Here is a 22,774-nt window from a genome sequence, read left to right on the forward strand (position 1 = left end):
GAGTGTCTCCCGTCTGAGAGTGGGGCTACGGATACAGCACGCTGGTGCAGTGTCTCCCGTCTACAGCATCTAACCAGGAACTAGACAAGGAGGCAGACAGCTGCATGCACTTCACTTGTTCCCAAGGCATTTTTAGAAACTTGGTCACTTTGTATTGTTGAGCAGGGATAACAGACTAGCCTATCACTGACACACACACACACACACACACACACACACACAAACACACACCACGATTCTGTTCTTCTGCAGCCTTCATGAAAGTGGACATGCCTTATCTCTCTACCCTTCTTTCAAATGGCCTCGGCAACCTTTGCACATCAACCACAACAACATGAATACACAGTCCAGTTCATGGAGTGTTAGATTACTGTATATTACTCTCAGACATACCCTTAGCTCCTGCTCAACACTGCTCAAACAGAAAGACAGGCAAGGAGCTGTTAGTGGGAAAATCGGCACATCTGAGCACAACGAACGAGACTAATAGTATAAAACAATGTTCAGGAATGTTTTCGGATCTGGTGTGACAAGTACTACAGGTCAAAAGGGCACCACACAGGAAGCGTTGGGATTCTTTCAGAGGCGTGTCTGTGTTGACGGGCAAGGACGCGTTCGGGCCTCCGCTTCGAGGGACATCCGGAGGGAGAGCGTGACCGTTACGTTTTTATGTAAGGCTATCGCTATACGCTTTCTTTCTTTCTTTCTCTCTCTCTCTCTCTCTCTCTCTCACACACACACACACGCTGACACGACTTTCTTTCTCTCTCTCTCACACACACACACACACACACGCTGACGACTTTCTTTCTCTCTCTCTCTGCCGATGACACACCGCTTTGGGCGTAGCGGTGTTATGTAACCGTGAGATCAGCTACTACAAAATCTTTAGTGAGCTTGGTGAATTGTCAGGCAGGTTTGGGACACTTCTGCGTGCCGATGCTTTGATGCATACCGTGAAGGCGTCAACAAAACGGACTCGTGACAGTAATGTTCGTGCATTAAACATGGTGTGTGCCCTGGTGTGGTGTCGTCAACCCAGCCCTGCATGTTGTCCATTAAATTATTATACGGCAGGGGCGAAAATAACACGTTGTACTTTTACAGTCGCTGGAGAGGAGGGTATCACCAGTTATCCCCATATCAGCTGAGATGGCAGCTCAGTTACCCTTCACATATGTCACCCAAAGCTGCTTCATAGAGACGGCTACGTATGCTCGCAGCCTAGTTCCGACAAGTCCCCAAAATCACCAGTTATTCGGATTTTTGATTGCGTTGAACAATGCATCAACCTTTGCATACTCATGCCAATGCTTAACATCTCTTTTCAAAAACGTTTTGCTCAAAACGTTAATGAACGACTGCGGCACTCGCTGTTGCGTTCGCCCGTGCGATTCACTGCGCATGCGCGCCAGGGCACGGCACAGCGACAGTATGGCGGCTGGCCGCGGCCGGAGAGATGCTGCTGTTTCTCTTGCCGTTGGCATGTGAGCGGAATATCGACCGCGTACGGACAGCCGACAACGACATATAGCGAGGATGGCCAGGCTGGCAGACTATTTCGTAGTGGTCGGGTACGATCTCGACAAGAGAGGTGAGATACGATTGTTTTTTTCTTCTTCTCCCCCTTCCCTTGCTACGCTAGCAGGCTAGCTGGCGTGTATCTGCCCCTGTCCTGCCCCGGGCCGCGGCGAACGGAGAGGGAGGCGGGGACGGCCCTGAGACGGGACAAAGCTTGCTCTTACACAGCCGAGCTCTTTGCGGGCTGTGCGTTGAACTACCAACCGCGGATGTCAAAGGCCTTACACACACAATTCGGGTCGCAAATTGCATAAAATCGTGTGCAGATTTAAAGTTAAGTGCGATGATTTCTTGTTTGTGGCGCTGCGGAAAGAGAAATGAAAGACGGCGGACAGATCTGTGCAATTGTGCGTGTCCTGGCCAACCTAATAAGGCTTTACCAGCCCAACTTGCGCCCTGAAGTGGACGACAACGGCCGCATGTTGACTACAGGCTCGCCGCCGGCTGCCAGAGTGTGCCCAGGTGATGATAATGATGACGATTTTGCTGAAGTGGCGTCCTGTAGACGATGTTCCGGAGGGGGGGGGGGGGTACTGTTAATGAAACAGTCGCGTATGGCTCGTGTATCGCTCGCCGGAGCTTCGTGCTGCGTAATCGCTTTAGTGCCCAACCTTGCGAACTTCAACCCAAGACGACCCGAGCTGGAGATTCGGCCATGCGGGACAGTGTCCTGTTAAATACGCACTATTAACAAATCCTCTACCGAGGAAGGCTTGTTGCTGGAATCAGGTCACCAACTTTCGCCATTCTTATTTATTTCCAAAGAGCTTGCGCCCTTATTTTCTTACTGAAGCACATAAAAATGCATTGCAAGTCCCCAACGGCAGTAACAAGAGTTGTCTTTAAATGCATTGTTTGGAGATGGTACATATGTATACATGCATATGTTTTTTTGGTAAATTATGAGTCAGTTTGTGTGGTCGTATTCAGCCGCTGCAAGTGGCTGCGATGTTCTACATCTTCCTTGTCTGGTTCTGCCCTGCTACCTTGTTTTCACAGACGCATCATCGTCTGGTTAGAAAATGTTTAGGCTGGACAGTAACAATCCCAATTTCACTTCTCTTTTATTTAGGAGAGTGAATATTCTAAGAATGGAAGTTGTGGTGCAGCGTGTTATTTTTCACTATGCAAAGTAGATTAATGAGGGAAGAATCATATGCTTTATAAATGTGATTTTATTTTATTTTTTTAAATATACCAGTGTTGTAATAGTTGGCGTAAATGCCCTGTTTCAACCTGCATAACAGGACTCTGCATCAGGGTTTAGCACCTTGCACAGGACCTGTTGTTTGACTCATGCGATGAGCAGTATCTTTTCAAATCAGTCTGTTTCGGGGGTGACTCCTAAGCCATGAGGCTGGGTGCTCTGACGTCATCATGTAGTTGAGCACACTGACCTCAGAGAGGGCTTTGCGGAGTGGGTGTGGTAGTACAGGTGCAGAGGTGTGGCTAGATCTGTTCACTGGTCTTGTCACAGAGAAACATGTTTGGTTTTTTTTTTGTTTTTCTGGGTAGAGCTGTGTGCTTGATGGTCAGAGATGTTTCAGTACCAACCCACTTTACTGCAAGTGCTGTCTGTCTGAGGCGCTATACTTCTCCAAAGTGTCTGTCTATGGGCCTGCGACTGGGGCTGACATAAACAGTCCCGACCTGCCGCCCAGCTGATCCAGAGCCCAGGTCTCAGAGCCAGGCCGGCATATGGTGTCCGGAACACAACGTCAGGTTGCTAATCCTCCACCCCACGCTAGAACCACCATAATGGCTCCATGGGAGCCGAAATGGCAGCGTGATGGTGACAGTAAGGCTTACTCGTGGTGGAGTCGGTTTTTGTGCAACTGTGGAATGCTGTTTTGGACAGGCGTTCTCCATGCCAGGATCAAGAACAACAGGCAACGAGCAGGACCCTCCGACTGAGGTGTCGTCCACGTCCAGGCAGGAAACGGGGAATGGGCTGCAGGTAAGGGAGTAACGATGAACGAGACCCTGCATCACAGTGGTCCCACTGAGTAAAAATGCTCTGGGCTCTTGGTGGTTAAACACAACTGCCCTTACTTGCCACACCCTGACCCTCCCTCCTCTGGTGGAGGTGCTCCAGCTGAACAAAGGGGTGGGAGTGATCCTTCTTCCAGGTGTCCCTTTTTCCGGAGCTCGTCCGCTCCGGGGCCGCACCCTGGTTTCTCCCCGTCAGTCTTGCACCTCTTTGGAAACCATGCGGCATTAAAAATAACATTAGTGTTTCATTCTAAAACACACGTGGTGCTTTTTATGGGTCAGTGTCAGCCTACAAATTCCATCTGCAGTCCTGTATTTGGTTTGAATGCCTTGCTCTAAGCAATTTGATACCCCAAATAAGTTGCACTAAAATACACGCAAGCCACAGCACTTCAGATCTGCTTGGCCGTGCCACTTATTCATGCTGGTGAAAGCCTCAATGCCCAATCAGGAGCCAGAAGCCAGACTCCTTTCATGCAGCATCGCAAACCCCCCCCCAACTCAGCTTTTCTTTCAGAAAGATGAACAGTGGCTAAGGGAAGGGGCTGCTTGGCATGATTAAGGCTGCGTTGCCATGGCACTTTGGTCTTTGGCTCTCCCGCAGGGCTGTGGAAAGGCCGTCCGAGGCCGACTGCCTGCTGGATCCGGAGCTCTGCTCTTGCCTGACCCCTTACCGCCTGGACACGACTGTCTGAGGACGTTGTCTGCTGGATGAATGCGGCCCATTCATGTGACAGGCCACTGCAGCCTGCACTCCATCTGACACACGCACACATGTATGCGTGCATGCTTGGCGGCACAGACAGAGTGAGCCCATGCACGACACAGTGTTGTTCAAGCACAGGCGGTCGTAGTCTTCGTTCAGGACAGGTCACGGAGTGCAACTAGTGTGCGTGAGTGTAGCTGCCTTCTGTACCACCGGTCTGTGTTTCATGTCTGCTCTCGGGCGCTCACCTGGGTTAAGCATGTCATCATTCAGCACATTCTTCAACATGCGTGGTGCACTGGCTGGTGTGTGTATGCTGGGTCTGTGGAGTCATTTGGCAGGCTCTGGGAAGACTCGGAGGTGGTTAGGTCAAACTCCAGGGAGTGCACTGCTCTCTGCTGCAAAGCTTTCGTGGTCTTCCCTGGAATTCAGAGAATGTGCCGCCCCCTACCACCCCTCGCCCTCGGGGCAGACGCTGGGGCAGGCCTTTTCTCACCACGGGTTTATGGAAACCATGGCTAAGGAACTATAATAACTGCCCACACCGTCTCGGTGTCAGTCTAAGCTTCAACTGTATTGAACTGGCTTGTTCTGAAATTGAATTGTATTGACTTTGTTTGTCCCTCAGGGGCAATTAAGCATTTGGTCTTACAAAAATAGTTTTAAAGGGCTGGGAGAAGTCATGTAGGGTTGTGCGGCCAGCTCGGGTTTGTGTGTGACTGCTCTGGTTGACAATGGAGAAGGTCAGATCTGAGATGTTAACCACTGGCTGACCTGGCACTGCTGTGGGTGGGTGGATGGCTGGATCTCCAGAGGCCAAGCGAAGCTAGGCCAGACCCTGGCTTCTGAGGCCTGCATTCTGAAAAGCTTTCTGTTTTCTTTTTGCTCTTCTAAAGTAGTCTGTTGTGATTTTCATTAATAGTTTCATGTTAACCAACAAGTTCCCTGTGAACCACGCTATAGATCACCACACGTACACCGTGACAACTTACGTCCAGGGCCATAAAGTCCACGCCAGCACCACGGGGTGTAAAGAGCCATTAGTTGTTAACATGCTGTGCCTTTAGTGGTCACATGAGCTGGAGAGATGGTCAGACTGGTGGGAATAATTTTTGCTCTTTTTCCGGAGAAAACCGAGCGGCTGCAATCGCGAGACTGCGTGGGCGCTGAGTGGGTGTGCTGTGTAGGGCAAATGAGGGATGCGCCGTCGGGCTACGGGAGCCCCTCCTACTGAAGGGCTGGTTATTGCATCTCTGCTGCCGGTCTGCTTCCTCAGACGAGCTTCTCGCCGCGGGCTGCTGGCGATCTGGTGCGTTCTGCTTGGTGTCCCGTCCGGTCTCGGTGCTCAGGGATCAGCCTCATCCCTCAGTCCCATCACGCCGTTCCCTCCATGGGGTTCGACGTGAGATGGGACCAGACAGCTGTCGGAAGTGGAACGGTCCAGAACTCAAAGTTGGGTAAAGCGGCGCACGTTCACTTTTTTTGATTATGCGGAATTCTTATCCGTTATGAATCATTTCATATTCTTTGAAAGTAGGTCGTAAATATTTGACTGTTGGCACGATTAAAGGTTACATTGTAGTTGTTGACCTCACTTTTTCTCGTTTGGTTGTGCAAGTGCATGTAGGAGTTTGTCCAGTGATATGTGCTTTAGTGTGTGTGTGTGTACACACAGCTAATTTTAAAGTTATGGTCACATAATTGTGGTTTAAATTTGAAATGGGAAGCAACTAGACCCACTTGGTGTTATAGTAGACTGTTCTGAATTGATAACTAGAAGCAGGTCCTACAATAACAATAACAACAACAACAACATTTGCCTTAACACACTAGACGACAGGGCTCAGGAATCACAGTGAGGGGCTCTGCTTAGCGTAGTGTAAAAGTGCAGCTGAGAGAAAAATCATCTCTGAGAACAGCGTTAAAGAGTGTGGCGTTAACGAGACAAAGCTGGGCCGCGTTAGCGCCCCAGCGGAGCCTCGTGCGTACACAGCCGTGCGCTCTCCTCTGCCTCTGCTCCGAAGGGCTCCGTGCAGCTCCATGAGAAGCTGGGGGTGGGGTTGTGGCAGCCTTAAACTGTGTGCATGTGGTGTGTGCAGGAAGGATGTGAGCTCATTGAAGAGTGGGATTTTTTTTTTTTTTTTTTTTTTTTGCGTAAAGAAAATGTCACTCATGGTAACCTGAGCAACAGCAAATTTCTTCTCCGTGGGTTTCTGCCACGCTTCTGTTCCTGCGCCTCTGTCGGGGGCGGAGCTTGGCGCTTCTCGGCCCAGCCTGGCTTCCTCCAGTGGACCCTGCTCTGCTTTTAACCACCGAGAGTGCTGTGTAGTTTATGTCGGCATGCTTCCCTCTCTCTCCTTTTTCCTCCTCTCTCTCTTTTTCTCGGTGTATATGACTGGCACGTTTTCTCACACTCTGTGTGTCTCCTACACAAGTCACGCGCGTCCCTGTTCTCACCGTTGGGCAGTTTTGGCAGATTAGAAGCTGGACATGATGCTTCTTGTCTGAGTTTGAACTTCAGGGTCTGGAGCTCTTAGTGGTGTTGGTGTGCACTGTGTTCAGGCGCCACGCCTGCGAGTACGCACTCCTCATGACCGCGAGGCTGTGTTGGTCATGCGGAGTGTCGGGACGTTATGCCCTGCTCCATGGCGCCGCGCCGATCTGTGTAGTTTGGACATCAAGCCAAGACCAATTTCCTTATCGTCCTTTCTGAGCTTCAACTCCGGTCCAAACCTGCGCCAAGCTCTTAAAAGGACAGTCAGGATTATTAATAGATTAATATTAAGATTATTTGTTAATAAACAAACTTAAACAAAGTTAAATTGTTGAAATGCAGGTTTCTACATACGCCCCTGGAACACACCATGCTATTTGGTATTGCCCGTCGTGCTTATGGCTTGGATGGAGAGAAATATTTCAGAACCACCTTAACGTCGGTACCGTCTCTGGATACCACTAATGACTTCAGCATGTGGTATTCGGGATGTAGGTTTGTGCTCTTGCTGTAGCTGAGATGCAAGCGCTCCGACGCAGCTGTGTGAAGTCTCCCCTGAGCCCAAGGCTCGGAGTGTGCTGGCTGGCCGTTCAATCTGCGCAGCTGCGTTACATAACCGAGGGGCTGTAGCTGACCCCTACCACACTCCTGTGCTTCAGGAAGTGGCTGTTGCGTGTGTGCCCTTTTAGATTGTGCCATCAGGATGCAACCGCTATCTGATCGTTTAAATTGTCACAACCGCAACAACCTGCATCGCGTGCAGCCAGTCAGGATGCCCGCTGGGAGCTGGCGAGTTTCGCCCAGTGCGAGCGCATCGAGCATGCGGTGGGCCAGTTTGCTGGGCGGCTTTTGGCCGGCGAGTCTTGGTGTAACGCTCAGTCTCCAATCTAGCAGCTAACGTTGCCTAACCTGGTGGACTAGGAAGCGTGAGAGGAACGCATCTTTTTCTGTGACCCGCTAGCGCCACCTCTCAGCCCACGTAGTCCTAACGCCAGCCTTCTCGATCTTTTGTGTTTGCTTCCTCATGGCTTGGTTACCCCGAGGGACCTTATGACTCCGCCCTGCCATGGCGGCTGAGCATAGTTTCACTTCACCTGCTCCAGAATGAGCTGGCATGGTGCAGCTGTCCCGTGACCCTGCTTTCAGATCTCTGTGTGGGGAAGTTCTCAGAAGTCCCCAGCGCATGTGAGTCGCCAGCACACACACGGCCTACCTCAGTTCGGAGGTAGGCCGTGTGTGTGCTGGCGACTCACACGTGCTGGGGACCACTTCCAAGTTTCAGCGCGTTCCAGCACTAGGCAGTTCTGATTCTTCGGCTCAGGCGTTGACTAGTCGAGGCTTCGCGCCTGCCACGGTGCCGATCACCCGCCGGCATATCCAATGCCCACGGTGCCAGGTCTGGCCTGTGCCAGCGTGCGCCCTTCAGTGCGCTTGGCTTACCCGTAAAGCTAAGCTACATACAGTGGTCTTATTCAACTTGCTGTGTGCATGTGCATACATGCTCACTACATGTCATTGCAGAAACAGTGAAGGATGCTTGTGGGTGTCGATCTTTTTTTCTTTCCCAGGAATGTGTTGGAGAAACTCCTGATAAACTTTTTTTTTTTCTTTCCCCCAAATACCTAAAAATGGGTCATGTGAGTTAATCCACCCACGATTCTGCACACGGGCTGATCTGAAGGAAGATATCATGAATTGGCGAAATATAAAAATACCTTCTTTGGTTACCTTTTACTTTCAGTTTGCACCTAATGTTTTTTTATCTATTCGGTTTGAATGATACTTCATATTTCATGTTTCTATGGCCAAATTGCAGTGAATTTTGTTGTAGATCTTTAGAGACTACAGAGGGAAGGACATCGTGCTCTCTGTAGGCTGATGAGGTTAAGTAGGCCGATAGGATGTTCCAGAATTGCAGACCTCTCTCCAAATTACCAGCCTATAACCTGTTTGAGTTGTTTTGTTTTTGTTTTTAATTCTTGCAGTATCCCGAAAAGATGTCAAACACATTTTAAGATTTTTTTCCACAATACTTGTCTAACCCTCTCTGTTGCACTCGCATTTAAGGCTGTGGTTTATTCTTGCCTGTGTGTGTGTGTGTCTCTGTGTTCGCATGCATGTGCATGCACGTGGGTGTGAGAGTGCATGCAAGAGTGAGTTTGATCCACGTGCAGGTTCAGTAGCTTTTTAGGCTTCACACCTTCTGAGAGCGTGTAGGGCCTGTTGGACAACTCGGTGGGGGTGGGGGGGGGGAGAAACCTTCTATTTTGGAGAGAGAGGGGGAGGGAGAGGGAGAGAATCCAACAGATACAAATGGAAAGGAAAGAAGCAAAGGGGATTTCAGGTCAGCTGGGGCTGACTGGACTTGGCATGTTCCGGTCACATCGCAGGAACCAGGAACCATAACCTTCCCCACACCACAGAAAGCCCTGGTCATCATGTCTGATTTCCACCTCACTGGGAGGGCGAGCGATGCAGGGAGAGGACATGAAATTCCCCGCTGCTAGGCAGCACAGCCCCCCAACATCCCCCCAAACATCCCCCTCCAGCCCGGCTGCACATGCGGGAGTCATGCCAGACAACCTACACACCGTGGAGAAATCCAGGCAGTCATCGTCCAGTTCCCACTTTTGGCATGGTCCGTGCCGTAAATTTTGGCTGGGGATAACGGACATGGCACTGGATTACCGTTATTCCCACACATCCCGCATTTGCACTGAGGGACTTTCTCTGCACACACAGTAGCAAGGCAGGCTGGGAAACAATTAATCTGCATTTCTTATCAGACTGGTTTTTCCAGAGAGAAAGAGATTTCCTGAATGGCAAGATGGTGTGGGTCCTCAGCGGACAATGATATGTCGAAGGTGGGATGGAAATAGTCTTGCCGTTCAGGAAATCTGTTCATGCTGAAAATTAGTTTTTGAAGTTTGTTTCAACATCAGCTTTTGTCCGCTGATAAACTAAAAGATGGGTGTGCTTGTGAACGGATCAGTGATAAAATACCACCAGTCCTCGTGGAACGGCGCTGTGCGGCTATGAGCCTGAGAGCAGCTCGCCCCCCTTCACCTTTCACCTTAGACTTTGACCTTTGCGTGGCTCGCAATGCAGCGGGTGCAGTGAGCTAACTGCGGCGTGGCGCGTTACAGACCTGCCCGTGCAACGTCAGCCCTGCTGAAGGAGGACTCTGTCACAGCTGGCAATATGCTGTCAACGTTTTCATTTTTAGAAACGGGGGAAGTCTGAGCGAGCAAAAAGCGTGGCGCTCCTTGTGCTGGATTGGCGCCAGCCGTGCCGGTTAATGAGCTGCCCTGGCTGCCAGCTGGCAGGAGTAACCAGGAACTGGTTTTCCAGCAGAGGCGCTGGCACCGGGCCAGCTCTGAACTGAACCGAAGGATGTCGGCTTGGTCCCACGTGAGCTCTCACTGGAATTCCAGGGCCACGCCCCTTCCGCTGCCCAGCATGCAGCAGGGAGGCAGCTTTACGGCACGTCCGAATCAGGCGAACGTGGGGTGCGTCACGCGCTCGGGGTGACGTGATGGGCGTGGTGGCTTGTGTTCCTGCAGCCACGTGCGCTCCGCTGCCTTCAGCCCCCGCGGCCGTCGTAAACGACGCATACGTGCAGAATCTCGCACGTTCGGCACGGGGTGCGTGAAGACGGACGCCGCCCTCTGCCCACCCTCCTCGGGATCAGAGATCGTTGCTGCCGTTGTGTTTCTGTGTTTGTTAGGGATTGTTCATCTCTATGGAACTGCCATGGAGGCAGCAGAGCTGTGATTGGGTGCGCAGCGGGTGTGTGGATTACAGGGGCGGGGCCCGAGCTGGGGCTCGGCGCACTTTGGCTGCGAGTGACACATGCGGCGAGAAGGCCTGTGGGGGGCCACTGTCTGGATCCACTCGCTCACTGTCATGTGACCTCTGCCGGGGTTGGCCCGGGCCGCAAACAGAACCTTGCTGTTCTACACACAACGCCAGCCTTTCAGACTGTAAGCTTCTTACTGTACGCCCTGGCCAGCTGGGTGTGTGGGTGTGTGGGTGTGTGTGTGTGTGGGTGTGTGGGTGTGGGTGTGTGTGTGTGTGTGTGTGTGTGTGTGTGTGTGTGTGTGTGTGTGTGAGAGAGAGAGAGAGAGAGAGCGAGAGCGAGCACTAAGCTTCTCAAAGTAAAAGGGTTCTTCTGTCCTCCATAACGTATCCAGGTCATGATGGTCTCATTGGTTGAGTGATACAAGCCAGGCCCATCAAACATAAACAGGTGTCAGGTGTTTCTGGAAGAACATCCCCTTGAGCGTGTGTGTGTGTGTGTGTGTGTGTGTGTTTCTGGGGGAGGGCCCCGTTTCTGTGTGTTATGTGATTCATGCTCATCACTGAAGGGGCCAGGGCCAATTCCATTGCACCTGTCTGACCTCCCTGCGCTGGAAACTACGTTAACTCATGCTAGCTCAGCCCGACCGGGTTGTGGTCACCTTGCTTACCCTGGAGGAGTCATCGCCCCTTGTGGGCGTGGTGGGTCTAGGGGGCAGAGCTGGGGGCGTGGCCTGAGCTGGTCATGTTGCTCTCCTGTGTCTGACTGCCTGCCTCCTCATCTCTACAGGGAGCAGTGAGGGCCAAGGGCGGATTCTACAGCGATTCCCAGAGAAAGACTGGGAGGATAACCCCTTCCCTCAGGGGATTGAACTGGTGAGAACGCGCGCGCACACACACACACACACACACACACACACACAGGGATCATCTTAACCTAGAATACTGTTGACTGGTACCATGTCCTCATAAAGCATGTAAATGATCTGTCACTATTTACATATTGAAATATTTTTGCTAACTCTTCATTCTCTCTCTGTGCTGTCTTAGTTCTGTCAGCCGAGTGGATGGCAGCTAGTTCCTGTCGAGCTGCCCCCCTCTTTCTTCGTGGCTGTTCTCACCGACATCAATTCAGAGCGCCATTACTGTGCCTGTTTCACCTTCTGGGAGACGGTGGAGACCCCTCAGGTGCGAGGTGCTGGAGGGAGGGGCCTAATTTATGTCGAGAGTTTTCACTGGTCACGGGGCTGTGTGTGCAAAATGCTGAGTGAGTGTGTGTGTGTCTTTGGTGTGCATGCGTGGTATTTATTGTGTGTGTGTATCTTTGGTGTGCATGCGTGGTATTTATTGTGTGTGTGTATATGTGTGTGTGTGTGTCTGTGTGTGTTTCTTTGGTGTGCATGCGTGGTATTTATCGTGTGTGTGTGTATCTTTGGTGTACATGCGTGGTATTTATCGTGTGTGTGTGTGTGTGTGTGTGTGTGTGTGTAGTTGCAGAAGGAGCCCAGTGAGGCAGATGAAGATGAGACCCCAGAGCTCCTGCAGACTCCAGCCCAGCTTTACGGCCCCAAGAGCTTGGTACTGGTGTCCCGCCTGGACCACACCGAGGTGTTCAGGGTGAGCACACACACACACACACACACACACGTTCTCTGAGGTGGGGCTGAGTGTGTTGTTAAGCTCCGCCCTCTAAGAGCCCTGCCGCGTGCTGTGTGCAGAACTGCCTGGCCCTCATCTACACTGTGCACGTGGACAGCCTTATTGTTCCCCTGGAAACGGTGATCGGGAACCTCCTGACTTGCATCATTCCTATCGCTGGAGGATCTCAGGTGAGATGCACGTACACCTGCATGCACGCGCATGGTGTGTGCCATGCTTGTAGGCCGCTAGCCCGTCGTCCTAGTGGGTGTGTTTAGGCTCCGGCAGTGGGGTGAACAGGAGAGACAACGTGGTGTTCATCGCTCTGCTGAAGAAGAAACGCAGACTGTGTCCTTCTGCTCAACATGTTTCGGTCTGTGTGTGCATGAGTGTGCATGTGTGCGCATGGAGGCGTATTACTGATGTGGCTGTGTTTGTCCAGCTGTGGCTGGGCTTGTGTGCATGTAGGCTTGTGAGCACAGATTGAAAGCCCAGGTTTTTAAATGTTGGATTAATTCCTCAGATGAAGAGGGGATAATTTAAAGCAGCCATTATTCCACTGTCCCCTTGTAGCTCTAAGTGATTTTGCTTCGCTCGTAGGATTTAATTTTCATTTCAGTGTCACTAATATGGGTTTCTTTTCTGGTGTCTTCATAGATTGGCATAAAAAAGATCAGATTAGTTCTTCACTGTGTTGCACATAAATTATTCCCCTCTTCCTGTTTGAAGTTTAAATCCTACTCCTGTGTGTTACAGATAAATGATCCCCCAGTCTGTAGTTTATCTGACTGGCTTCTGGGTTGTTTCCAGGTAACGGTTACCTTCTTCCACAGCTTCAACCAATCAGCTCACAGTTCTGCCTGTCGATCAGAAACATTACACTTTAACAAAGAGCACTTATAGTTTTATTTTATTTTGCTGCAGTTTGCAACTTGTTTGCATTTATTCACTGTTTACTTTGCCTAAATCAACCAACCAACCAACCCAATCAATGATCAATCACTTTCAAATTTCTCATTATAATGGAATTGCTCATTTTGTTATTGATATTTCTGTTGAATATGCTTTCAGCGCTCATACGAGATTGCGCTCACCACACAAAAACGCACAATCCGCTCTTGTGCGCTGTTTTTCCGGTACACGCATACACCCGCACACAGGGGCTCACAGTGGCATCATTAAAGTCTTGGCCAGGCTGACACTAGTGGTGAACATATGGACAGGCAAAGTGGCAGATGGTGTTTAAACAAGCCGCAAACAAGTCTCAGTAACGGCTAACGATCGGCCACAACATTAAAAGCACTGGCGTGTGAAGAAAGACACTGATTGTCTAGTCGCAGTGGCACTTTTAAAGGGGCGGGACATATCAGGCAGCAAGGGAACGGTCAGTGAAGATGGAAGCAGGAATGGAGGGGAAGATGGACAAGTGTAAGGATCCGATATGACGAGGGCCGAATGGTGAGCGGCAGACGACTGGTCAGAGCATCTCCAGCACGGCAGATCTTGTGGGGCCTTCTGGCTCACGTGCGCCCAAGGCTATGATGGAAAGGTGTCAGAACATCATGTGGACATTGCTTTGATATGCAAGCCTGCTTAAAGTTGGTGTACACCATGCTCACCCCCTCATGACAACAGTGTTCCCTAATGACAATGCACCCGCCACACTGCAAAAATTGTTCGAGTGGTTTAAGGAACACGACCATGAGTTCAAGATGTTGCCTTGGCCTCCACATTCCCAAGATCTCAATCTGATCGAGAATCTGTGGGATGTGCTGGAAAAACAAGTCCGATCTATATATGCATCTTGTAGGACTTAAAGCATCTGCTGCTAACATCTGTGCCAGATACCAGAGGACACCTTCATAGGTCTTGTGGAGTCCAGGCCTCGACAGGTCAGAGCTGTTTTGGCGACATGATGGGGACTTGCACAATATTAGGCATGTGGTCGTAATGTTATTGCTGATCGGTGTATATAGGCTGTATATAGTAAAACCTCCAGTGTAATTCACAAGGTTTCCAAAGCAACAAGATGCTTCGCACAGAAGACATTCTTCATCTGAGCAAACACACAAATACAGCTGTACAACCCACCTAACAGACCCCAGCCCTGTTCTAGCCAAAACATTTCCAAACTCAGGTTTTAGTGCCAAGAATGTTGTATGTTACACCGATGTGGGAACTTTTGGGAGTACATGCTTTGTGTCCAGTTCATCAACACTGTTTTGCCTTGATTGTTTTTACGCTTCCTGGTCACTGGCATCACACAGTCCTAAATGATGGTTTCACAGAGGTGAATTATTAATGCATTTTCCTAGAAGTGATCCGTCGTCAGGTTGCCGTGCAGCATCATGAGGCTTTTGTTGATCACCGCTAGTTACATGCCGTGGTATAAGAGCTGGCGCCCCTGAAGGGGTTGACCCCTTCACCCAAAAACCACCCCTCTGCCCTCTTTCACCGAATGCCTTCCGCTCGGCTGCCTGCCGAGCTGTGGCCACTGACGCTGGTCAGCGCTGGCGCTAGTGGCCAGCGGACGGGACAGGACGCTGGCACTGGAGAGTAGGATGCTCAGCTGCATGCTGGCTCGCGCCGCGTCCAGTGAGCTGCCTCGGCCGCGGTTGGACGGTCAGGGTCGGCGGTGGCGAGAAACTAGGGGGGAGAGAGAAGGAAAGTAAACGTTGGCATTTACAGAGAGAGCGTTCAGAACAAGAGTGTGTACGTTTGTTCGTGTGTGTGTGTGCATGTGTGTGTGAAAGAGGGAGAGAGAGAAGGGAAAAGAGTATGTGAGAAAGTTAGTGATGTTTATTGACATACTGAGTCTGTAGATCCAGTTAGACTCCTCTGTGATTTACAGCATCCTGGAGGGCATTTTTCCGGTTCTTCCGCCAGGGCCACGGAGTCAGGGAATGTTTCTCCTGTTTATTTTCCAAATATAAGACACGTGAATTTGGCTTATTGGAAGCTCATCTCGTATCAAAACCACCAGTATTCACTCAGCCATGTCCTTTTTGGAATATTCCATTATAAATGGGTAATTTAATTAATTAATGGAGAAAGCCCAGCCTTTTCGTCTCGTCTGAATGTCATATCTCTCATGTATTGTCATTTTTGTTTGCTTTTTGCTGTTTTTTTTTTTTTCTTTCCATATTACTTTCTCTTTTCATCCAAATCATTGTGTGTCTAACCTGTGCTCTCTTGTGGTGTTTTTCTGTGTGTGTGTGTGTGTGTGTGTGTGTTGCTAATCTAGCCAGACCAGGAGGACAGGGAGACGAGCTTGGTACGCTTGCCCTGATTCTCTTTAGTCTTCCTCTCTCACGCAGTGCTTCTGCCCATCTCTGGGCTGCACCGTCTGCATCCACAGGGCCAATCAGATCGCAGAACATCCACATTTTTTGATCCAATCCCTGACGAGTCCCCCAGACCTAACACTTTTCTTTGGTTGACGTAATGAGCATTCTTTCACTGATTGGATCAAAGGATGGACACAGGGAACATGGGAAATGGTGGCCAGCTTCACACTGCCTCTTTGCTTATGTCTTCAGGTGCATGTGACAGCGCTTTAATACGGTGTCTGTTGGACACACTCGTGTGTGTGTGTGTGTGTGTGTGTGTGTGTGTGTTTGACGATCTAAGACATCTGGACATAAGGCCTGCAAAAGAGATGAGACTTTCAACACACAACTGATTATGTCAAAATATGAACTGATTTCTGACTCCTGGAAAGTTCATGTCAGGTTGACTAATACCCACTATGTTTTGAAATTGCCATTTTGGGTTCATTTGATCTTTTGACATGATCAGTTGGGTGCTGGTGAAGTGTTTGTGCTGCTCCTGTTCCATGTTTGTGTGGTGTTGGAACACCTGTGCTGTGCACTGATGGGCCAGGATTCGGCAGCTGCATGTAGCGCGTGTCATTCTGTCATTTACACCAAGAACTTCCTGTTCTAACCCACCACTTCCTCTGAAGGCGCGTTTTTCTTTATTTTTCCCTTTCTTTTAATCTGGCTGTACTTTACTAAACGCTTGACCTGCTATAGTGAGCTGATGCTAGCAGTTCTGTCTGTCCAGAAAGTGCTGGTGTGTGCTGGACTGTATTAAGATTACAGTTTTGCCAGAACTACTAACCCAAACTAACCCTTGTGTCTGATGTTAGCTGTGGTCGGTTTCTCACTCACCGTAATCAACTTCATAGTTCTGACAACAGTTTGTACAGTTTAACAAAAATGACTGACGTTCTCACGTCTTCACTTTCCCAATCCTCTCCCTTGCTGGATCTTGAGCGAAAACACACTTACGCCTGCTTGTATTTTTCAAAAAGTCTCGTCCTTTTAGGAAGGCCTTTTGAGTGATCCACGTTTGTCTGAATTCCAGTAACGGATTGGTCTTGCATGGCTTTGCTCTCCACCCCAGGCGGGGAGCGGCAGAACGGAAACTCGGCGGGCTGCGGCATTTGTGCTTTAAGTGGTGCTGGGTAAAGCGGGGGCAGGCCGTGGGCAGGGTGTGTCCCGTAGCGAGGCCGCTAATCTGGCGGTGCTGTTGACTGCCGTTCATTTGGTGTGCTCCCTTTAAGTCTGTGTGCACACTAATCTGCACCAATTCTGCTCCCACACACCTATTAAACCTCATTTCCTATTTTTAAACCGTGTTTACGCATGCTTCTCACTTTTAGACTCACTCACTCACTCACACTCACACACACACACACCATACTGACGTCTCTCCTCCTCTCCATTCATGCCTGTGTTCTCAGAGGACCATCACGCTGGGGGCGGGAGATAGGCAGGTCATCCAGACCCCCGTCAACGACTCGCTCCCTGTGAGTGGCTGCAGTGTGGCCCAGCTCTTCAGGCAGCTCGGTAAGCCAATCCACACCTGCATCCACCTGCCAATAAGTGCCATCGGTGATTGTTCCAAATTTGGTTAAGTCAATCTGCATCAAGCAGCCAATAAGACGCCTTCTTCCAAACATGGTTATCTCTGATTTTGGTGCTGCCTTTGTTATTATTATAGAATTGCAGTAGTCGATGAGTCTCCCATTACAGGCCAGATTTACAGGCCAGGTTTAAGTCTAGGCCCCCCAGTCAAGCGAGACTCCCACTGGTGGTATTCGTGGTACTCAGGCCCAGATCGTGAAACGGATCATATTCTCATGAGCTTCACAGATTGTAGGATTCCTCGTTACTACGTTAAGAGACGCTGGTACGATCGTGAAGGTGAGCGTCTGCTATGGCTGCACACATGCACAGAGGCAGTTACTGTTCCCCCTTGAAGGCGACATGCTACGCGATGGTGTGGCGTGGGCAGCGGTTAAAAAAAAAGGAGTGACTCGTTGGTGGTAGATGAGCGAGCACGTAAGCCTTTAACCTAACTGAAATGAGCTGTGACTCATACTGTGAATAAAGGAAAGACCAAAGCAGCATGACACATGAATTTCCCAGTAAATAAATTTTACTTTGCTTTTAGGATTCCTTGTTTAAATTGTGGCATTATAATCGCTCTTCCCTGGTTTGGCCTTCAAGACTGACATGTATTTATTTAAATTTCTTTTTCTTTTTTTCTTTTTTTAATCGAGAACACCATGATATAGTGTAATGCTAGGAAGAGTTGCATAAGACGTTGTTAAATGTGTCCTAGGGAGTTCTTCAGTTCTCATTAGTCAGGGAGGCCTGTGTTTCTATATAGAAGCTGTTTAACTGTGCTGCTTGGATTGCATGTTTTAATAAAGACTGATGAATACTGATCTCTGCTGGTTTATGGCTGTGTGAAATGTAATTATTTGCTTTCTCCGACCGTGTTTGTTCAGTTAGGCTGCAAGCCTTCTTTTTGCCTTAATTGTTTACACTTGTTCCTAAGTAACCAGATTCTGACACACGTTGTCTTTGCATAACACAGGACAGCCATATATGTCTAACGCTGTAGGCAAGGTGGATATGTGTGAAACTGCTGCTAACTAGAAACGGGTTGTGTGCCAGGCTGGGGAGGTTATGTTGTTTGCTTATGTTGGGCTTCAGAAGGCTAAAATATCAATTCCACTTTTATTAGAACATATAAATTCACCCACCATATCACAAATGGTATCAAATTATCCATACTTTTAAAAAGTAATTTGGAAATTTCAGTATCATAATGACCGTAATTCAAACTCGTACAAACTTGGACTCTATCGAGCGCTGTAGGATGGTGATGCATCACAGATTCATCCACTCTCCTCCTCTCTCTTCAGGTATTGTAAATGTTCTGTGTCTGTTCTGTGCCGCCCTGACCGAACACAAGATCCTCTTCCTGTCCAGAAGCTACCAGCGGCTCACCGACGCCTGTCGCGCCTTGCTGGCCATCATGTTCCCTCTCAAATACAGGTGGGGGTGGGTGGGGCCTGGCGGAGGTGGGTGGAGGTGTTGGGTGTGCTCAGCAGTGGGGCAAAGGGGGTCTCTTATAGGATTATATTTGTCAGACATGCATGTGTATACGAGTGTGTATGAAGGAGTCGTGTGTGTGTGTGTGTGTGTGTGTGTGTGTGTGTGTCTCAGTTTCACCTATGTGCCCATCCTTCCCGGGAAGCTGCTGGAGGTCCTCAGCACCCCGACGCCCTTCATCATCGGAGTCAACTCCTCCTTCCGCTCAGAGACACAGGAACTGGTGGGAAAATGCTCCTCCTCCACCTCCCGTTGACCTACGGATCAGTGCTGGGCTCAGCTGTAGTTTAGAGCCCAAGCAGAGCAGCACCTTTGTAACTGTATTGAGATTTGCAGTGTAATATTAGCATGTTGATCAGGGCTTGGATAGTCCTGGGTTACAAAGGTGCGTGCGTTTGATAAATGATGCGCATTTCCGTTAGACGTGCCCTTCCTCTGTCGCGACGTTAAGAGGCAGCGTGTTGAGAGCAGAGGGAAAGTCCTCATTGGTGTGCGTGTGCACGGTGAAAGCCAGTATTACAATCGACACACATGTCCAACCCTACAATATACCACAATTTACATTACTGTAAAAGTGATGGGTTTACCGCAGCAGGTCAAAGGTCACCACAGCTTTCCCGTAGCGGTTTAGCGATGGCTCAGATGGCCCTGACCGGTTTGGCACTCTGCCAGGAGGTGGGAGTCATCAGATACTTTTGTCATGTCAAAATAAAAGTTCAGTCAATGGCTTTGGGGCCACTGATAACGAGGTGTGTCTGACGCCTGGCAGCATCTGTGAAGTCTAAATTGAGTCTAAATAAAAAATAAATGAACGATATTTGAAGTAAAACACCAGATAGGTGTGTGTAACTAATCTGAAAGGGTGAGTCACAACACATTAACAAGGAAACACAATGTGCTTAGTCATGTGCTTCAGGTTCAAATTGCAGATGTTATCATTTTTACCATGGGCCTTGGGTTGGTGTCAAGTCTGATTTTTACGGTGAGCTCTAATGAAGAGGTTAGAGAGCTGCAGCTCTCTCGAGTCTGGACAGCTGACCAGGTTGACTGCATGAATCAAACTGAATAAATATGGTCTGGTGTTTAAATGGGCATTTGGATTTGCTTACTGATTTTGCTTACTAGAGCATGTTGTATATGTTGTATATAGAACACAGGTGTCGCACATGCTTTAAATTACTCTCTAAAACGTAACGGTATGGTAGTCCTGTGTTGTCAGTTTGTGCAAATTTAATTTGTGTGTGTGTGTGCCACAGTTGGACGTGATCATCGCAGATTTGGATGGTGGCACCGTGACGATCCCCGAGTGTGTCCACATATCTCCGCTTCCCGAGCCTCTCCTGCAGCACACACAGACGGCCCTCTCCATGGTAACCGGACCCTCAAACCGCCACCATTCCGGCAGGCGATTTCCCTGAATGATGTAACTGAGAGATGCGCACTGCTGCTGTTAAGGGCTAGGGAATCCATGCTATGCAGAAGTGAGACCGTGTCAGGGGTCAGACCGTATCAAAGGTCAGGCCGTGTCGGAGGAGAGACCAGCCGCTTGGTCTTGGCTTTGAGTTGTGCAAGATGCAACCGTTACTGGGACTCGACCACAATGCCCTGGGCTGTTCTTCTCGGCCACAGGAGCCTGGCAAGCAGGCCTGGTCTGGGTCAGAGGAGGCGGAGCCTCAGCCTGTCTTCAGAGCTCTGCGCTGGTGTCAAATTACACGGAGGAGGACCCAGTGGAGTTTCGAGGAGATAAGCTGAAGCTCACCCGTAATAACGATACTGGCGAGGCTTCCAGTGTACCCGCATGCATCAGTAGCAGCTTGTTTTTACAGTGTCAGGGAGGGGCCACATGACTTTCTCAGAAGAACGCCTCGAGGAATATCCCAAATTCATTACGCTACACAGTCGATGCTGAGGGCTCGGTGCCAGCAGCGGTTAACCGAAGCTGAATGCTGCACCGCACTTGTTCAAACCTTTACTAGTTTGAGTGTTTACTGTAAGGAGGAGGGAACCTTACTACTGATCTTGACTATTGCTGCTTTAGAGTAGATTTACAGTTGATTTCCTGTCTGCTGCCGAATTGAGCATGATTAATGCTTGCACACGTAGATGGAGTTCTGTCACATCCAGGCTTCCGGACCGCAGCTCACTGCCAAGTCCCTGTGTCCCTGCACACGCCAAATCCATTTACCAGAACATTTTTAAAAAGCCTTTGTTTGTTTGTTTGTTGTTGGTTTTTTTTTTTTTTTGGAAGGGTCATGACTAAATAATCTGAGTACAAGTGCTGTGGGCAACTTTCAAAAGAGATGCTTGAATTTAGCCGTCTAGAAGGATGAATAGAGTGCTAAGAACGTGATGTCTCAGATTTATAAAAACACTTGACAAGGCGACGGTTAAGAACGTGCTCTCATCATGCCGCAGGTTTGTGCTCTGGTGACCGGCCCCGCTTTGAGGATGAACGAGAGCTTGGGGGCACGTGTCGGCGCTCCAGACCAAGACTGACTGGAAGTTCACAGTGGACCACAGGAATGACCAGAACTAATTATGAACTCGGTGCAAACACAAGCCATGCGTATTTCTGCTTGGGTCATGAACTTGTCCAGACTGCAGGTCTGCAGTGACAGACAAGCTCCCAACATTAGCTGAGGGAAGTGGTTCCTCTCTGTAGGCCTCGACACTACCAAAGAGCGTTGTTTACCTTGGCACTGCACTCATGGTAGGTCTGCAAGGTTTAGATGTTGTGATATAGAATTACTCATGGTCCAAACTGACATTTGTGCTTCATTTGGACATTTTGGAGGCTGCTTATGTGAATGGACTTTTCCATTGCGTATTAGTAGTCTTTTGTTTTCTGGCGGTTAAATAAACTTTAAGCTCGTTGAAGGGGAGTGGTTTGCCTTTATGTGCTTTTTGTTAAGTGCTGTAAACAGTGCTGTGGACAGAACTCGTGACCACTGTGTGGTGACCTTGATTGATCAAACTTTCATGAACTACCATATCAGTCCTAAGGACCTGCGCGCGCGTGTGTTTTGTGTCATTTTGTACTGTGTCTCTCTTGCGACAGTCGTTACACTGGGGCTGCTCTCTGGGGACACTTGCAGGGAAGCTCATTTTCCAGTCCAGTGCTCTGCATTTTGCGAAGCAGCTGACTTTAAGCACGACTCTCTTTCTCCTCCATGATGTCAGACATGTTGCTGTCTTCATCAGTTTCTTGTCTGTTTTTCAGCATTGTTCACATTTGCACCCACAAAGAACTTTCTGGAAATCTTAGTAGGTCCTGTCCTGGAATGTTGCTTGCATAGAAAATCTGTTATCTTGTTTCCACACGGCCCTGTAAGTCTGTCTGTGTCTTAGTCATGTGTGGAAGGGGTAACTGACCTGAGGTGTAGAGACTTCAGTTCAGCTCTGTCCAATTACGCAACAAAGACTTTATAGTAACTTTTGAATCCTGTAATCATCCGTCAAACGACAGGGTGACCCCTAATGTAACTGATACCCCTCACTATTTCCTGTCATACCACACAGAAATGATCCCTGCTGTCACTGAGACACCCCCCCCCCCCCCCAGGAGAGAATCTTGGAAGCGTCCCTGTCTGACTTTAACCCTGTGTTTAGCCGAGCTGCGTTTACCCTCCCATGCTGGATGCAGAGCAGGGAGGTCTGTGGTCCAGTGAACTGGCTGACGCGTTTCTAAGCACAGTGCTGGCCACAGTAGTAGTTTACAGCCTGGTTCCTCATCCCTGTCTGATCATTGCATTGGTCGCTTGACATTGTTGGGTTTCAGATGAATGATCCTACTTGGTTCTTCATCTTGGATCAGATCCATGGTTAATTGTTCAGTTGCTGCTATCATGGGAGGCAGTTTAATTTGTATGTGCAGTTCTGACTTGTGTGTTTGTGTGTCGTCTAGGTGCTGGATCCGGAGCTGGAGGTGGCAGACCGGGCCTTCCCTCCCTCCTCTACACAGCCCTCTGCCCTCAAGATCCAGGTGTGGTATTCCCCCCCCCCGCGCGTTATGGAATCACCTGGATTCAGTCATGCTGCTTGTGATGAATTTTGAGAACTCCCACTTCCATAGCACCAGTTATTTCCACCTTTGTTAATGGGCCTTGGCGCACGTAGGCCTGTCTAGTTAAAGTTGGCGTCACGAGTCGGATGAGT

At 49.4% G+C, this 22,774-nt stretch overlaps 1 protein-coding gene across 5 annotated transcripts in view; it reads left to right on the forward strand.

The window, feature by feature from the left end:
- The first annotated feature begins 1,444 nt into the window (after positions 1 to 1,444).
- sbf1 (SET binding factor 1) overlaps positions 1,445 to 22,774 on the forward strand; it is a 41,730-nt gene continuing 20,400 nt past the window's right edge. For 2 of the 5 annotated variants that reach the window (XM_035527738.1, XM_035527741.1), the window contains exons 1-12: positions 1,445 to 1,594; positions 11,362 to 11,447; positions 11,622 to 11,759; positions 12,063 to 12,188; positions 12,290 to 12,400; positions 12,966 to 13,019; positions 15,454 to 15,483; positions 16,957 to 17,062; positions 18,430 to 18,562; positions 18,734 to 18,842; positions 19,876 to 19,989; positions 22,524 to 22,601. In XM_035527738.1, coding sequence (XP_035383631.1) covers positions 1,540 to 1,594; positions 11,362 to 11,447; positions 11,622 to 11,759; positions 12,063 to 12,188; positions 12,290 to 12,400; positions 12,966 to 13,019; positions 15,454 to 15,483; positions 16,957 to 17,062; positions 18,430 to 18,562; positions 18,734 to 18,842; positions 19,876 to 19,989; positions 22,524 to 22,601 — 1,140 coding nt within the window. In that variant the 5' untranslated portion in view covers positions 1,445 to 1,539. The remainder of the gene's footprint in view (positions 1,595 to 11,361; positions 11,448 to 11,621; positions 11,760 to 12,062; positions 12,189 to 12,289; positions 12,401 to 12,965; positions 13,020 to 15,453; positions 15,484 to 16,956; positions 17,063 to 18,429; positions 18,563 to 18,733; positions 18,843 to 19,875; positions 19,990 to 22,523; positions 22,602 to 22,774) is intronic. The other 3 variants (XM_035527739.1, XM_035527740.1, XM_027018592.2) reach the window with 3 other exon arrangements.

The sequence above is a fragment of the Electrophorus electricus genome, chromosome 7 (assembly GCF_013358815.1).
Source record: "Electrophorus electricus isolate fEleEle1 chromosome 7, fEleEle1.pri, whole genome shotgun sequence".
NCBI classification, from domain to species: Eukaryota; Metazoa; Chordata; class Actinopteri; order Gymnotiformes; family Gymnotidae; genus Electrophorus; species Electrophorus electricus.